General features: G+C 40.8%; 1 protein-coding gene across 2 annotated transcripts in view; it reads right to left on the bottom strand.

Annotated features, from left to right (window-relative positions):
• LOC135541664 (testis-expressed protein 264 homolog) overlaps nucleotides 1-15,743 on the bottom strand; it is a 99,608-nt gene extending 83,865 nt beyond the window's left edge. Inside the window, exons 1-3 of one of the 2 annotated variants that reach the window (XM_064967981.1) lie at nucleotides 15,713-15,729; nucleotides 15,183-15,376; nucleotides 13,353-13,870 (exon numbers count right to left, since the gene is read on the bottom strand). In XM_064967981.1, the coding sequence (XP_064824053.1) occupies nucleotides 13,353-13,607 (255 nt within the window). In that variant the 5' untranslated portion in view covers nucleotides 13,608-13,870; nucleotides 15,183-15,376; nucleotides 15,713-15,729. Of the gene's footprint in view, nucleotides 1-13,352; nucleotides 13,871-15,182 lie in introns of both variants that reach the window. The other variant, XM_064967980.1, reaches the window with a different exon arrangement.
• Between the last annotated feature and the right edge of the window lie 3,381 nt (nucleotides 15,744-19,124).

The following is a 19,124-nucleotide window of genomic DNA, read 5'->3' as shown; positions in this document are numbered from 1 at the left end:
ATGAGAATGAATACAGAATACAAAAAGAACAAGAGAAACAAAATGAAAACCGAAACAGTCCCGAATGGTGCAAACACTGAAATGGAAAATAATCGCCCACAAAACAAAGGTGGGGAAAGGCTACCTAAGTATGATTCTCAATCAGAGACAACTAACGACACCTGCCTCTGATTGAGAACCATACCAGGCCAAACACAAAACCACCACATAGAAAGAGGAACGTAGGCAACCCACCCAACTCACGAACTAAGGTCAGAACGTGACAATACTGTACTCTATACCATCTACTGCATCTTGCCTATGCCGTTCGGCCATCGCTCATCCATATATTTATATGTACATTTCTTATTCATTCCTTTACACTTGTGTGTAAAAGGTAGTTGTTGCGAAATTGTTCACTTACTTGTTAGATATTACTGCATGGTGGGAACTAGAAGCACAAGCATGATTTGAAAATAATATGTTGCGATAACTGCACTGTCGTTTTGATTTCGTAGTGAAAAAAACAGTTAGGGATTTTTCTTCACGTTAAGGATCCCAATTTTGTTTACATGATTTAACGTTTAAATGTTCAGACCCCTATCCCTTGATATCAACCAATCACCATCCAGGATCCAAACAACCAGTTTTATAATAAACGACATATCGCCATCCCTCTCTCGCTCTAGTAATCTTGAGAGGTCTCCTTTAACACTGGCAGCTGAAGTAGGCAAAAGGCACGTACCTTCCCAGGTAGTATTTTACCAGAAAATAGCTTAACTGAAAACGGAATCCCATTTGAGACCTGATTCAAAGGCAGCATCATTTGTGGATTGAGACAGACCCACCATCATCTACTCTCCATCTCTGGTTCCTGCTGACACTCACCCCCCACGCCCATTTCAGCCTGTGGAGTGTCAGCAGCAGAAGGGCCAGTGTCTCTCCGCTCTCTCAGCATGGCTGTGGATGGCTCCTGTGACTAAAGTGTGTGGTTAACAAGCAGTACCATCACTGCAGCTCTGTCTCTGCTAACCCCCAGTAGCAGTACACAAAGGTCAGGAACACACGCAGGGCTAGCTAGCGCCTGGGTCTCCCGCCGCGATGAGACGGGACAACTACCGCCACATGGTGCCATCCGAGACCAGAATCGCAGAAATCTGGACTGACCCAAGGAGAGATGCAGGAGGAGAGGAGAGAGGGAGGGATGTGGAGAGGAGGGATGGAGGAGGCAGTGAGAAAAGGGGTGGTGATAACAGCAGAGTCCATACAGAGACGCTCTTCATCAGCCAGTGACAGGCCAGGGACCCAAATGAGTCCCACTGTCCACTAACACTGCTCTAATTAATGATCACTGTCAGCAGGGCTAGGGAGAGGAACATACACTGCTGTACAGTAGACTACACCTAACTCAGTCTGTCAGCACAGGGCTGGAGAGAGGAACCTACACCTAGCCCAGTCCCCGTACAGATCTGGGACCAGAATAGACAACACATAGTCTATCACACCCTCACACCCAATAGGAAGTCTCCACCAGGGAAGATGGATACAGTGAGATAAGAACTTCTACACTAGCTTTCATAAAGAGGGGGAGAAGTGTTCAGTTCAAACTGTCCAGTTGAATTCTATCAAGTAGCCTACTATAGAAATGGTAAGGTCACGACGCACAAGGCATTTCCTGGACATTATAAAACTGAGTAGAGAGCTCACTCTGATTCTCTCAAAAATGGTGTAGGACTGAAGAAATAGCCTATAGAGATTGAAAAAAAACTAGCTTTAGTAAGGCCTGGACATTTGATAGGATTTTTGTAGCGATTTTGTTTTTGGTCACAGCGGGGGGCCCCTGTGGATTGGAGCCAACACAAGGTTCACAGTGGGACACGCTGGACAAAGAGGCGCAACTACAAACCCTGCTGCTGAGCCCTCTGGGAGATTGATGGACTTCAAAAACAACTTTGAACGCAGTCCCATGTATTCTTCATTTCACATCCACTTAGGAAGCACCTCTCACTCTCTTCCCTCTCACTCCTCTTCCCCTCCCTCCCTCTACTCTTCCTCTCTTTTCTCCTCTCCTCCTCCCCTTTCTTCTCTCCTCTCCCCTTCTCATCAACTCTCTGTCTCTTCTCCAGCACACCCCTCCTGGTGCGCTAGCCTTTTCATGTTCGGGCCATGCTCAGACTGGTGCTAAAATACTAATAAATTGGTCTCAGGGAGCCACTTGGGACTGTACTCTGTGAGGGCTTTTGATAAATCGTGGCATCAAGATGAATGGGGGCATTCTGGGGCTGGGTAGTGGGGTGTTCAGGGAGTGGAGTAAGGTGGTCACGGGGTGGGGATGGAGCAGTCAAGGACCTTGAAGATAGGGCTGAATGTTCCGTCTCTCAGAGGGTCACCTCCATCAGTGTTTCGCTCCAGCCCTTTCTCTAGTGTTTAAGTTTGATCTGTCAATCATCACAAACAAAGAGCTCCACATCCTGCAATGTACTGCAACATAATATGGACAGGACTCATAAATGAACAGACAGATGTGTCATCTCATGTCCCCCTCTCCCTCAGAATGCACCCCACTTTGACAATCCCTATGTCACAAAGACCTCCAACCCTGACCCTGAGAGATCAGCAACCTTATCTCAAAACGAAGCATAGTCTCAAATGTTATTTGTCACGTGCCTCGTAAACAACAGGTTTGGACTAACAGTAAAATGCTTACTTAGGAGTCCTTCCCAACAATGCAGAGAGAAAGAAAATAGAGAAATACTAGAAAAGAAAATGCAATGTTCATGTCGTCTCCATTTGCTCATCTGGAACACCTCTCAGATGTGAGCGAGAGAGATACGTTTATTAGGATCCCCATTAGCTACAGAACATACAAATACATGACAAAGTACAGAACAGCAATAGAAAAGAACAACATACAGTGGCAAGAAAAAGTATGTGAACCCTTTGGAATTACCTGGATTTCTGCATAAACTGGTCATCAAATTTGATCTGATCTTCATCTAAGTCACAATATACAATCCCTGTGCTTAAACTAATTAAACTAACACACAAATGATTGTATTTTTGTTGTCTATTGAATACATCATTTAAACATTCACAGTATAGATTGGAAAATGTATGTGAACCCCTAAGCTGACTCCAAAAGCTAATTGGAGTCAGGAGCCAGCTAACCTGGGGTCCAATCAATGAGACGAGATTGGAGACGTTGATTATAGCTGCCTTGCCCTATAAAAACACTCACAAAATTTGAGTTTGCTATTCACAAGAAGCGTTGCCTGATGTGAACCATGCCTCGAACAAAAGAGATCTCAGAAGATTAAGATTAAGAATTGTTGACTTGCATAAAGCTGGAAAGGGTTATAAAAGTATCTCTAAAAGCCTTGATGTTCATCAGTCCACAGTAAGACAAATTGTCTAGAAATGGAGAAAGTTCAGCACTGTTGCTACTCTCCCTAGGAGTGGCTGTCCTGCAAAGATGACTGCAAGAGCACAGTGCAGAATGCTCAATGAGGTTAAGAAGAATCCTAGTGTCAGCTAAAGACTTACAGAAAACTCTGGAACATGCTAACATCTCTGTTGATGAGTCTACAATACGTAAAACAAGAATGGTGTTCATCGGAGGACACCACAGAATAATCCACTGTTGTCCAAAAACAACCTTGCTGCACATCTGAAGTTTGCAAAAGTGAACCTGGATGTTCCACAGGGCTACTGGCAAAAATATTCTGTGGACAGATGAAAGTACCGTTGAGTTGTTTGGAAGAAACACACAACACTGTGTGGAGAAAAAAATAGCACAGCGCACCAACATCAAAACATCATCCTAACTGTAAAGTATGGTGGAGGGAGCATGGTTTGGGACTGCTTTGCTACCTCAGGGCCTGAACAGCTTGCCATCATCGACAGAAAAATGAATTCCCAAGTTTATCAAGAAATTTTGCAGTAGAATGTTAGGCTCTGTCCACCAATTGAAGCTCAAAAGAAGTTGTGTGATGCAACAGGAGAATGACTCAAAACACAGAAGTAAATCAACAACAGACTGGCTTCAACAGAAGAAAATATGCCTTCTGGAGTGGCCCAGTCAGAGTCATGACCTCAACCTGATTGAGATGCTGTGGCATGACCTAGAGAGCAGTTCACACCAGAAATTCCAAGAATATTGCTGAACTGAAACAGTTTTGTACAGATGAATGGTCCAAAATTCCTCCTGCAAACCGTAGTCTCGCTTTTTTATGGCGGTTTTGGAGCGGTGGAATCTTCCTTGCTGAGCGGCCTTTCAGGTTATGTTGATATAGGACTTGTTTTACAGTGGATATAGATACTTTTGTACCCGTTTCCTCCAGCATCTTCAGAAGGTCCATTGCATTTTTTCCACTTTTCACACAAAAGTATATTCATCTCTAGGATACAGAAGGTGTCTCCTTCCTGAGCAGCATGGTGACTGCATGGTCCCATGGTATTTATACTTGCATACTATTGTTTGTACAGATGAACGTGGTACCTTCAGGCGTTTGGAAATTGCTCCCAAGGATGAACCAGACATATGGAGGTCTACACTTTTTTCTGAGGTCTTGGCTGATTTCTTTTGATTTTCCCATGATGTCAAGCAAAGAGGCAATGAGTTTGAAGGTAGGCCTTGAAATACATCCACAGGTACACCTCCGTTCGACTCAAATTATATAAATTAGCCTATCGGAAGCTTCTAAAGCCATGACATCATTTTCTGGAATTTTCCAAGCTGTTTAAAGGCACAGACAACTTAGTGTATGTAAACTTCCGACCCACTGGAATTGTGATACAGTGAGTTATAAATGAAATAATCTGTCTGTAAACAATTGTTGAAAAATGACTTGTGTCATGCACAAAGTAGATGTCCTAACTGACTTGCCAAAACTATAGTTTGTTAACAAGAAATTTGTGGAGTGGTTGAAAAACAAGTTCTAATGACTCCAACGTAAGTGTATGTAAACTTCCAACTTCAACTGTACCTCTCTGCATCTTCATAACAACTTTGTCAATATGACTTAAACATGATAATAGACCATCCAATTTTACTCTTACAGCTTCTTCAACTTGTTCAATGACACCGTTTATGTACAACTCCAGTTGAGGTTTAGGTCTTAGAGAATGTTTTGAAACAAATACAATGCTTTTGGTTTGAGATGTATTTAAGAGAGCAACAGAGAGACGAGTGGAGCCTTTGAACTATGTCAAGAGAGGAGGAGAGGCTGTGGAAAAGAGGAGAGATGAGACAGACTTTACGCCTGGTGATGTCAGCTGTTTGAAGGAAGGGAAGGATAGGAAGAACAGAACAGTTGCTCCACAGCCCTGTATTTATGCCAACCATGTCAGGACCACCTCGAGCCCTTTCTCTCTGAGTCTTTTGTTTCCACAGAGGAAGTGATTAAAAAGAGAAGACTTTAGACTTGTGAAAAATATGAGGATATATACTCGATGGAGGAAAGACGAAGCCATACTTAACTGAAAACCAACCTCTCCTCTGACAGTTGTGCTTTTGTCAATTTAAACTCCCCATTCCATTTAAAACCAATAGCCTTTCTCTGAGTAGAAAACACTATTCCAACTCTGACTGTTCAAAATGGCACCCTAATCCCTATGGGCCCTGGTCAAAGGTAATGGACTATACAGGAAATAGTGTCCCATTTAGAACACAGCCTATGTTTTTCTGCCCATCCCCCTACCCTCCCTCCAGGGGGCCCAAAGCACTGAGGGCTTCTGACCTTGGGAACAGATAACATCCCGGGGTTTTAACAAACAAGCTGAGATCATTACGCCAATTAGGCCTAGCCAAACTTACATCAGGACTTGGCTGTGGCTGTACACAGCCTATAGGGTCCATTGCTAATTGCGGGCTTGGGAAAAAGCAGACGGGTGTCGGTGTCACAAAGGGGGATTGGAAGCAGAGCTGGGAAGAATCATTCAACTCTGGTAGCTAACATTCCAACAGGTTGCTGTGGGTACGAATCGGGCTCAGATAGCGAGAAGGGTACAGTTATTTATCTTGTAACTCCAGCTCATAGTATTAGCCAATGAGATGGAGAGGCGAGGCATGGAACCAAATAGCAGTCCTATAAAGAGAATGGTGAACAAATTCATTAAGTAATCTGAAAGTATTGTGAGTGGAGATGGACAGAAGTACAGAATGCTGATCAGTCAGAGGCTACCATTGCCAATCTATTGTGGACTCCAGAGCAGAGGAACAGAGGGGGCAAGGGGGGGGGAGACAGAGGTGGGGTGAGAAGGAGAGAGAAAGAGAGAGGGGGAGAGAGTGAGAGAATGATTTGAATTCAATCACTGTTTGAACACATCTCTTTCAATTTAAAAACTTTCCCTACATGTTTGGCCATTGAAGAAGTGGTCAGTCAGAAAGTTATTTTTTCCCCTGAATGTCAAAACATTCCTGAGAAAAGGGTGCTTAAAGTTGACCCATTTTGCATACCCCACCATACCATGAGACATCCATATTTTCATCAATTGAAAAGATAAAACGGTTGTGTTATAATTTAAAACCTTACAAAACAGGGTTGTCAAACTATTTCATAATTTCTTTCTTTTTTAACATCAATTATCTAAAAATGCGTAAACTCCGATTTTTTTCATATTCTGATACGTTGTAGATTAGATCCTATTTCACATCTGAGGTTTTTTGTGTTGTGCCTACCATCGGTTAAGACAGAACCTGCTCTTGAATACAGGGTGGGTGTCATTTCAACCATAGAAATAGATTTCCTAGAATGGACCTATCCCTTCAGATCACTGCAATTTAGCTGGTACACCATTGAAATTGGAATTTAATAGATTTTTAAAAATTCTAATTACTACCAAAGACGGCCGCCGGTCCACCCACCATCGAATGACAACTTAAATGTTTTTCTATTACCTATGTTTCTATGATTTCCTATGGAGAATTGACAGCATCATTTAAAACAACAGATATTCCCATTCAAGTCAACATTCTATGATGTGTGGAACTCCAACCATCTTTGTGGTACGATTAGAAAGTTGAAATTTCAATTTTATTCCTATTTTAGTACATTTATGAGCTAAAACATGACACCCACAATGTATTCAAGGGCATGATGTGTCTCAACCAATAGCAGGCACAACACAAAAACCATTAAACGATGTAGAATAGAGTCTAAGCTACAACAAATGTGAATATGAAGACAAATGTACGCATTTTTAGATCATTTATGTTTAAGGTAAAAAATTAAATACACTTTTTTCCAAGACATTTTGAAATAGTTTGACAATCTTATTTGTAATGTAATGTAAATGTAAGCTTAAAAAATATATCAATCTCAAATGTTTATTTTTTTCCAGTGATGTCTAATGGTATGGTGGGGTATGTAAAATAGGTCAACTTTGAGCACCTTTATCTCTTCAATGTTTTGGCATTCAGGACCAAAAGTGACTTTCTGACCACTTCTACAATGGGCAAACATGTATGGAAGGTTTTGTTCAAATCAAAAGGGGTGCTGTCAGAAAGTGATAGAAATCAAATGGATTTGCCCATAGGGGTAACAGAAGTTCAGTCTTCACACAGGGACCAGCAGGAGGCAGGAGAAAACAGTGTCACAGAGACACCCAGCAGGTTAGTGGATGGTGTTGACACTGCAGCGGGGTGGGAAGAGAAAGAATGGAGAGGAGGCAGCAGAGTGGATGGAAGAGGAACAAGCGGGACTACAATGGGCTACCTTCATTCACATGACCAGAGAGGGGGAACCATGTTTAGAGGCTAGCCCCTTGGCCTGACATCCTGAGAACACAGGTCTAGGGATCAGGCGTAGGGGGGATACAAAGTATACATCCCCCAAAACCATATAAGGGACAGAAGCTGTGTTAACATAGTCATGGACAACAAAAACACACATCACCACCGACCACACCCATTTCCAGATATTCTCCGGTATTATTTAGCTTCATATGAGACTGACATATCACTAAACTCAATGGCTGAGCTCATATGAGGCATTTAAAAGGGTAAACAAGCTCAAAATGTGGACCTATAGATGTGCAAAGGTAAAATTACTTCAAATGACCAACACTTTCAACTTCTGTGTCTGAGGACAACACCATATACTGACCTTTGGTTCAAGGTAGTAGATCTATAGACCATATTTCTGGCTTTAGGTTACATGTTTGGGTATAGAATGGATACCCTGGGAAACAACATCCATATTTTCTAACACACGATAAGCCCATTTATATACAAACAAGACGAATCCAGTACTGATGTGGTAATTCCTCCTGAAGGTAACGTGTATGCTATCATATTCCACCCCACCACTTCCAAATAGCACTGGGTTCTTTCTGATACCATTATCTCCATCTAGTGGATAATGGAGTAAATTACTAATCCAATCTGGAAACACCAGGGGAGAATGACTGCCCCCTCTCATTGAAGACACAGAAGTCAAATCAAATCTTCTTTCTCACGTTTCGTAAACAACAGGTATAGACTTACTTACGAACAACGCAAAAAAAATATATAGAAATCTTTTATTTTATTTTTTTATAACAATAACAAAGAATAATGGAAAAATAATAACACGAAGAATAATTGAAAAATAATAACCCAAGGAATAAATACACAATGAGTAACAACATATTGGCTATATACACAGAGTACCAGTACCAGTCGATGTGCAGGGGTACAAGGTAATTTAGAGCATCCAGTCTTCTGGGAAGGGTTTCTACTAGATGTTGGAACATTGTTGAGAGGATTTTCTTTCAGGCAACCACAAGAGCATTAGTGAGGTCAGGCACTGATGTTGGTCAATTAGGCATGGCTCCAATTCATCCCAAAGGTGTTCGATGGAGTTGAGGTCAGGGCTCTGTACATGCCAGTCAAGTTTTTCCACACTGATCTCAACAAACCAGTTCTGTATGGACCACACTTTATGCATGGGGGCATTGTCATGCCGAAACAGGGAAGGGCCATCCCCAAACTGTTGCCACAAAGTTGAAAGCACAGAATTGCCGAATGTAATGTAATTGTATACAGTAGTGTTAAGATTTCCCTTCACTGGAACTAAGGGGAAAAACAGCCCCAGACCATTATTCCTTGTGACTTAAATCTACTTGAAAATCTATGGCAAGACTTGAAAATGGTTGTCTAGCAATGATCTACCACCATTCTACAGAGCTTGAAGAATTTAGAAAATAATAATAGGCAAATGTTGCACAATCCAGGTGTGGAAAGCTCTCAGAGATTTACCCAGAAAGACTCACAGCTGTAATCGCTGCCAAAGGTGCTTTTACAAAGTATTGCGTCAGGGGTGTGAATTTTTGTATTTAATTTTCTATACATTTTTTTACTTCATCATTATGGGTTCATCATTGTGTACAGATGGGTGAGAAAAACTACAATGTAATCCATTTGTGGTGGTCTGCTTGAAAAATGTACATATTACAGACTAGGTTAGAGTTTGAAAATGTCAGAGAAGACACTTGCCAGCTGGTCAGCACATGCTTTGAGTACGCGTCCTGATAGTCTATCTGGCCCTGCGGCCTTGTGATTGTTAACCTGTTTAAAGGGCTTACTCACATCGGCTACGGAGAGCGTGATCACACAGTCGTCTGAAACAGCTGGTGCTCTCATGCATAGTTCAGTGTTTGCTAGCCTTCGAAGCGTGCATAGAAGGTATTTAGCTCATCTGGTAGGCTACCGACACTGGACAGCTTGGGCTGGGTTTCCCTTTGTAAGCAGTAGTAGTTTGCAAGACATGCCACACCTGACGAGCATCAGACGCTGTGTAGTAGGATTCGATCTTGATCCTGTATTGACACTTTGCCTGTTTGATGGTTCATCGGAGGGCGTAGCAGGATGTCTTATAAGTGTCCGGATTAGTGTCCCGCTCCTTGAAAGAGGCAGCTCTAGCCTTTAGCTCAGTGCAGATGTTGCTTGTAATCCATGGCTTCTGGTTGGGATATGTTCATCGATACACTTATTTATAAAGCCGGTGACTGATGTGGTAAACTCCTCAATGCCATCGGATGAATCCCAGAACATATCCTGTCTTTGCTAGAGAAACAGTCCTGTAGTGTAGCATCCACTTCATCAGACCACTTCCATATTGAGTGTGTCACTGGTACTTCCTGTTTGAGTTTTTGTCTTGTAAGAAGAAATCAGGATAGAGTTATGGTCAGATTTCCCAAATGGGGAAAGGGGGATACCTAATAAGATGGACAACTGAATGCCTTCAACTGAAATGTGTCGTCTGCATTTAACCCAACCACTCTGAATCAGAGAGGTGCAGGGGGCTGCCATAATCGACAACCACGTCTTCGGCGCCTGGGGAACAGTGGGTTAACTGCCTTGTTCAGGAGCAGAACGATAGATTGTTACCTTGTCAGCTCGGGGATTCGATCCAGCAACCTTTCAGTGGAGCGTGATCTACAGTTTTTTTCACCTTTAGGTTTCTGGTAGAAATTAGGTAAAACAGATTTCAGTTTTCCTGTATTAAAGTCACCGGTCACTAGGTGCACCGTCTCTGGGTGAGCATTTTCAAAGTCAAATTTATATAGCCCTTCTTACATCAGCTGATACCTCAAAGTGCTGTACAAAAACCCAGCCTAAAACCCCAAACAGCAAGCAATGCAGGTGTAGAAGCACGGTGGCTAGGAAAAACTCCCTAGAAAGGCCAATTTTCTTGTTTGCTTAAGGCCTTATACAGCTTGTTGAATGTGGTCTTAGTGCCAGCACTGGTTTGTGGTGGTAAATAGTCAGCTACGAAATATATAGATGAAATCTCTTGGTAATTGGTGTGGTATACAGCTAGCTTATCATGAGGTATTCTAACTTAGGCGAGCAGAACCCCAAGACTTCCTAAACATTAGAGATCGCACACCAGTTGTTGTTAATAAAGATACACACACTCTCAGCTTCCCCAACAATCCGTTCTGTCCTGCTGATGTATAGAAAGACCAGCTAGATTTATATTAACTACATCCTTGTTGAGCTATGACTCAGAGAAACAGGATAATACAGATCTTCAGATCACATTGATAAGATAAGTCTTGAACGGAGCTCATCCAGTTTATTCTCCAGTGATTGAAATTTGGCCATTAGAACGGAGGTTAGAGGCGATTTAACCACTCTGACTTATTCTCTTCAGGTATCTCGCACACCGGCTTCTATAGAGCCGTCTCCTCCTTCCAACATATTTGATGCTGAGTGGAAGCTACAACTGGAGACCCAATGGGGAAGAAGATGGTGTAAGCGTATTTTCTGTTTGAATCAGATGGCGTGTCGAATGGAGAATGAGAAGAATGGAGAGTGAGAATGGAGAGTGAGAAGGATTACAGTTGCAAACACAAACTGAAATAAGAGAATTAATGTGGTTGTCGGATTTAGTAAATCAAAGCCCAGTTCTGATTCTTTTTTGGACGGAGTGAGGGTTTTGGATCGATGGAGTTACCTGGGAGATCCGTTTGAAGTCTATATGAAAATCATGGATGCTTTGGACAAGAAGACCATTGGCCTGCGACTGAATCTAGTTGATGATTCCTGCTTTAAGAGCTTTCATTTCCAAACCCATGCAGTGTGATAATTGAAAATTATTTGGTAATGTGTCAAGTGTATGTAGAGGGCAGGAGTATCGTATGCAAGCTGAGACTAAATACTGCAATTGTGGTGGTAAACATGCACCCGGATTCTTTAAATGCCGTTAGGGTGAAGGAGACAGAGGTGGGAAGAATAATGTCTACTATCAGAAGGCCGTGAGGAGAGTGGAAGAAAGGAATGACGTTGAATAAATAATGGTAGTAGGAGTAGAGACACCAGTGAATATTCCTTGTCATCAGAAGGATCCTGACATGTTGCATGTTAAGAAGGTGAACTTTGTAGCGTTTATTGCATTGGTTATCAACTGCACAGCGCAAACAGAGAGGAAATCTGAGAAAACAGGCATAGTTGTGAGTGAGGCTGAATGTTTTTTTTTTTTACAACAGAGGCATTACAAGGAATCAATTAATGCTATGTCCTCACAGGCCCCTGAGTCTGACTGAAGAAGTGGGATGGTTTTTGATTGATTTCATCAAAAACCCCAAACAGTAGGTGGCGGCAATACACCAATAGGTTGTAGTGTGTCAAACTGAATGCTTTAAATGTTCACCCCCTGCGATCCATCTGGGTTTCCCCTATCCATCTGTGGTGGTAGTGAATAAAATCATGTTGAAAAGATATTGCTGCTGATAGGCCAAACAATGAAGTAATTGTTACTTTGGGGCTAGGCTAAATCTGGTCTGCTTAATCAGGCTGTAATACATCATTAATTGGTATATACTGCCTGACACATTTGAGTGAAAAATTGTGAAGGCCTAAATGTTCCTTGCAAGGTAGAAGGTTTAATAAAATTACATTTAGACTTACTCTACCGGTTGTCTGTGCAGTTTGTCCTTCAGCACTCAATTATTTTTTACAAATATCCACAGGAAATGATTGTTTACCCTAATTTTTTGAAAGCTGGTAGGTATGGTTCTGTCCGCTTGATTTTCTGTTGTGTGTTTTACACAACTAAACACTTGCACAATAAACAATAACCAAGTGTAACCAAACCACAGACTGAACATTGCTTACGTTCAGCTGGCAGTGGCAAACCTACCAGCTCTCTAAAAAGTTGGATCAACAATAATTTCCTGTGGATATTTTGGCTCAAATTTCAAGTGGGTGAAAGACAAACCGCACAACAATCGGTAGAGTAAGTTTAAATGTCATTTTATTCAACATTCTGGCATAAAAAGAACATATACACAATGTTGAACTCAAACATGTCAGGTTGTATACTATGCCAATGAATTGTGTATTATAGCCTGACTAATCAGACAAGACTAAATCCTTGAGTCAGAGCTAGGTAAGCTCACAGAAACGGTAGCCTTCTAGTATCAGGTCCTACCTCCAATACGATGTTCAAACTCAACCATGCTGTATGACCAACTGAGACTCGTGAAACTTCATTTATTTTAGATTAGAGGCCACCTACACAATAATGTAGGCTATTACTCACCGTTGTGTCACTTTGGATAAAATGGCATCCCTAACATCTTCAACATCCCTGAATACAGTAATTACAGACCGTGGCCAATTAGCAGTGCATGCCAGCCTTTATGATGTCAGCTAGAGAGCAATGGGCCTCAGTACTGTCAGACATAGGCCTGATAATAGCCTGTTATTTCTTATGACAAATATACCAATTTGTAGAAAATTGATTTATGTATGAGTATACTGTCATAACTAAATACGGGCTGATAAGTAGGCCTAAAATCTGATTTCTAGTAATGATGTATGTGTGCACAGGAAGTTGGCTAGCACTGCGCAGGCAGGGGCTGTGTTCTATGGCTAGCTAGTTTACCTTTTTAGGATCATCGTAGAACACTCCAATACTAGACAGATTGCGTCCGATGCTGCAACTCTCAGTAAAAAGTTGTCCACACTCTTTATATGGTCCCTGTTTGAACTTGTAGGCGATTGTGATGTTCTTGATTGGAGGAGAACCAGTCCGGATGTGTATTTCTGACAACAGCCCCGAGTACAGAACGTACCCTACTATTGTCACAAGACTCAACAAGAAGACGAACATCAAACACAACACTAACCATTCTGCCATGATGTAGAGTCCTAAAATGTAGCTTTGGTTGTTGAAACCTTTTCTGCCTTTGCGATTTGCTAAAACACACTCGGGAATTTATTTATGTTGGTAGCTAACTAGCTGGCTTAAAAGCCAACTAAAGCCACAACTACTTTCACAGTTAAAACGTCCGTTAACTTGATAACAACTCTCACATAACGGCATGAACAACTGGTCCGTTCAATACAGATTAATTTCCCTAAACAAGGACCAGTTGAAAACAACTTCCTGGGATGCACCATCTGTGGAAACGAAAGTGAGGTATTGTTTAATTCCATGACCATTGCTATTCAATATATCTGTAATATAAATTGTAGCTACCTACTTTTATAAACCAAATACATCTATCAATGTCATTTCAAATTCAAAACATATCTCAACGACTAAAATTTCGTGTTGTAGAAAATCGTTTAATCTAGTAAACACCCCTTTATATTTTTTTATCTTGTTCCAATCAATTATACGCTTTGCTGCGTGAGACGCCACCAGAGGTCAACAAATCCTCATGGAAGTTGTTACTGGGCAATTCCATGATAACGGAATGAAAAACATTGTTTGCAAAGTTAAATAAACCTTGTAAATATATGCACAAGGACTGCTTTTAACAACTTCCAGAGAACATTTTACAAAAACACATTTACTTGAAGAACAGATGTGTAGATGTAAAGTTTGGTGTCAGAATAACTGTAAAATCTCCCTCAGTTTTTATGTGAACCACTTTTTCCAAAACGTGTATGTAGAAAGAATGGGGTGTCAGCTATGATGAAAAAAAAATCTATTTTGGTTATTGAACTACAGTAAGTGAAAGGGATTAACACCCAGTAATAGAATGATGGCAACATAATGACATCATGGGTCCCTGATCTATAGTACAGAAATGCATAATTATGAATGTTATTCTCTTCATGGTGAAGTATCCTGAGTAGGTAAAAAAATGTAATATCCTCATTGGAATGTTTGGGTATTATTCTACACACTGGCTATTATTCTAATGAGCTTTGCCTCCAAACAATATCAAACGTGGATGTTCCAGACCGGACCAAATATGTACCAATAATGGACCTACATGTTTCACAAGTTTGGACACCACAGCACAGTAGAGTAGAGTTCAGTACAGTATAGTTCAATACAGTAAAGTGCAATACAGTCAATTATACTGTACTCTACTATAGTATGCTCTACTGTACTGTACTAAACTCTACTTTACAGTACTGTACAGTGCCTGCGGAACATATTCAGACCACTTTACTTTTTCCACATTTTGTTACATTACAGCCTTATTCTAAAATTGATAAAATATTATTTTTTTTCTCAGCAATCTACACACAGTACCCCATAATGACAAAGCGAAACCATTTTTAAAAGTTTTGCACACTTATCAAAAATAAAAAACAGAAATAACTTATTTACATTAGTATTCAGACCCTTTGCTATGAGACTCGAAATTTAACTGAGGTGCGCAGTTTCCATTGATGATCCATGAGAAATTTCTACAACTTGGAGTCCACCTGTGGTAAATGTAATTGATTGGGCATGATTTGGAAAGGCACACACCTGTCTATATATAGTTGAAGTTTGTATATTTAACAGTACTCTTCTTGCGTTGTGTACAATCAGTCATCGACACGGAACTCCAACATGTAGCACCAGTCATGTAGATTTATTCTGATAGGAACAGCACAAAATTGCACGTCATGCAATGCACGTCTCACCATCCAACTCTGCACTCACGCACGCTGGTTTGGTGCCTGTTCACCGGGACAGTTACCAAAATAATACAATTACAATATACAATATAATATCTTTAACAATGTAACTGAGAGGAACGGCACAAAATTGCACGTCATGCAATGCACGTCTCACCATGAACTCCCCCCCACCAGACACAGTAAGTTGCTAGCTAGTACTGGCGGGAATTCTTTACAACAAAATGCACAACATATATTCTCCAAAAACCGCTGCATCTTATGTGTGATGTTCGAATAACATTTACAAACAATTTGATATAAATTGTACATTTAAATCATCACTTGAGAGTATAAAAATCACTTTTGATGTACAGTGCTTTGCAACCAACAACTTACCGCTGGTTTGGTGCTTGTTCACTGGGACGATTCTAACAGGAACATTCCCCCTCGTAAGCAAGCAACGCAAACCAGCCAATAAGATGCCATGTTGAGTAGGTGAAGGCAAGACAAACTCAAACCAAAAACCCATTGGCTTAACAATAAAGTGACAAGGAGAATCACCAATATAACCCTGTTACACATACACCTTAGCCAAATACATTTAAACTCAGTTTTTCACAATTCCTGACATGTAATCCTAGTAAAAATTCCCTGTTTTAGGTCAGTTAGGATCACCACTTTATTTTAAGAATGTGAGATGTCAGAATAATAGTAGAGAGAATTATTTATTTCAGCTTTCATTTCTTTCATCACATTCCCAGTGGGTCAGAAGTTTGCATACGCTGAATTAGTATTTGGTAGCATTGTCTTTAAATTGTTTAATTAACTTGGGTCAAACGTTTCGGGTAGCCTTCCACAAGCTTCCCACAATAAATTGAGGGAATTTTGGCCCATTCCTCCTGACAGAGCTGGTTTAATTAACTGAGTCATGTTTGTAGGCCTCCTTGCTCGCACACACTTTTTCAGTTCTGCCCACATATTTTCTGTAGAATTGAAGTCAGGGCTTTGTGATGGCCACTCCAATACCTTGACTTTGTTGTCCTTAGGCCATTTTGCCACAACTTTGGGAGTATGCTTGGGGTCATTGTCAATTTGGAAGACCCATTTGCGACCAAGCTTTAACTTCCTGACTGATGTCTTGAGATGTTGCTTCAATATATCCACATAATTTTCCTGCCTCATGATGCTCCTAACTTTTTATTCCACCCAATAAACCCCGCCAAAATCCACAGACAAACAAACAAGGAAACATACAATGCACTATTTATAAACAACTCAACTCATTCACTGGGTACCTCTTCAAAATAAAGGTGCAATAAAAAAAATACAACCCAAAATAAAAATAGATGATTAATGCTGAACCACCTCTTCAAAACTAAAATAACTAGTATTGGGTAATTGTCGCTGAATTGCCTCTACAAAAGAAAAATAGATGATTGTTATCAATGAACCACCTCTTCCAAAATAAAATAACTAGTATTCAGTAATGGTCACCCGCATTACAACCCGAAATAAAATAGAAGAGATGAGTACTATAACCACCTATCCAAAACCAAAATAACTAGGATTTAGTAATGGTCGCCTGCATTACCATCCAAAATAAAATAGATGATTATTACTGAATCACCTCTCTCTCTCTCCAAAAAAAAGTATTCAGTAATGGTCGCCTGCATTACTACCCCAAATTAAAATTAAAATCATCAATCATTAATTTCATTCATCCTATATTGACATTTCCACAATAGCCCGTTAAGTAATTTCTCCAAACTAAAATCCGACTATGTCATATTCAAATGGTACTGTATGTCTATATTTTATAGTAAATGAGCTGCCACTTACTTGTTAGAGGGAAACCACACCAGTGAATGCCAAATAATTACAGACTTAAACAGGTGTCTGCGTACCTTGTTTAATTTGTTTAATTTGGAGCTCTGGCACTGGCAGATGTTAATGCGAGTGTAGCAAAATGCTTGTGCTTCTAGTTCCGACAATGCAGTAGTAACCAACGAGTAATCTAACCTAACAATTCAACAACTGCTACCTTATACACACAAGTGTAAGGGGATAAAGAATATGTACGTAAAGATATATGAATGAGTGATGGTACAGAACGGCATAGGCAAGATGCAGTAGATGGTATTGAGTACAGTATATACATATGAGATGAGTAATGTAGGGTATGTAAACATAAAAGTGGCATAATTTAAAGTGGCTAGTGATACATGTATTACATAAAGATGGCAAGATGCAGTAGATGGTATAGCGTACAGTATATACATATGAGATGAGTAATGTAGGGTATGTAAACATTATATTAAGTGGCATTGTTTAAAGTGGCTAGTGTAAAATGTATTACATAAAGATGGCAAGATGCAGTAGATGGTATAGAGTACAGTATATACATATGAGATGAGAAATGTAGGGTATGTAAACATTATATTAAGTGGCATTGTTTAAAGTGGCTAGTGATACATTTTTTACATCCATTTCCATTATTAAAGTGGCTGGATTGAGTCAGTATGTTGACAGCAGCCACTCAATGTTAGTGTTGGAAGCAGCCACTCAATGTTAGTGGTGGCTGTTTAATTGTGAGATATTCTAGGTCAGGTGAACAGAAGGACTTGAGTTCCTGTATGTTATCACAGTTAAACATAAATCGTTAATCATAAGACATATACCTCCACCCTTCTGCTTCCCAGGAGAGATATTTGTTCCTGTCGGCACGATGTACTGAGAACCCAACTTGCTTTACAGACTCAGACAGTATTCGTCGAGAGAGCCATGTTTCCATGAAGCAGAGTATGTTACAATCCCTGGTTTCCCTCTGAAAAGCAACTCTCGCCTTGAGCTCATACATTTTATTATCCAGAGATTGGACATTAGCGAGTAAAATACTTGGGTGTACGCACTTCCTACGTCAGACCAGAAGACCGGCTCGAGTACCTCTGCTGCGCCGGCGTTGTTTTGGGTCAGCCTCTGGAAACGTTTGATTACTCTCAGGAGAGCATCCAAAGGAACTGCTCCAGGGAAGTTGTAATCCTGGTCATAATGCTGGAAGTTCTGGTGAGTTACCGGCTCTCTATCTCTATCCAATAGTTCTTCCCAGCTGTATGTTATGACACAAAACAATTCCTGAGCTAATAACATAAAAAATAGTACATAAACAAACAAAATACTGCAAAGTTGCTTAAGAGCAAGTCACCATGCTGCCATCTCCGCCGGCACCATCAAAAGCTAATGTGCCTTTTACTGAGGAGTGTCTTCCATCTGGACACTCTACCATAAAGGCCTGATTTGTGGAGTGCTGCAGAGATGATTGTCCTTCTGGAAGGTTCTCCCATCTCCACAGAGGAACTCTAGAGCTCTGTCAGAGTGAACATCAGGTTCTTGGTCTCCTCCCTCGATTGCTCACTTTGGCCAGACGGCCAGCTCTAGGAATAGTTTTGAAGGTTCCAAACTTCGTCCATTTAAGAATGATGGAGGCCACTGTGTTCTTGGGGACCTTCAATGCTGCAGAAACGTTTTGGTACCCTTCCCCAGATCTGTAACTCGACACAATCCTGTCACGGAGCTCTACGGACAATTCCTTCAACCACATGGCTTGGTTTTTGCTCTGACATGCACTGTCAACTGTGGGACCTTACAGTTGAAGTCGGAAGTTTACATACACTTAGGTTGGAGTCATTAATACTAGTTTTTCAACCACTCCACGCATTTCTTCATAAACGACTATAGGCTACTCCACCTCGCCGCACTGGCCTGGCTACGGGGAGCATTCAACCAGGTAAGTTTGGGCAGGCTCGGTGCT

The sequence above is a fragment of the Oncorhynchus masou genome, chromosome 6 (assembly GCF_036934945.1).
Source record: "Oncorhynchus masou masou isolate Uvic2021 chromosome 6, UVic_Omas_1.1, whole genome shotgun sequence".
Classification (NCBI taxonomy): Eukaryota; Metazoa; Chordata; class Actinopteri; order Salmoniformes; family Salmonidae; genus Oncorhynchus; species Oncorhynchus masou.
Note: the sequence above shows the minus strand (reverse complement) of the source record. Positions and strands in the feature narration are given on the sequence as shown.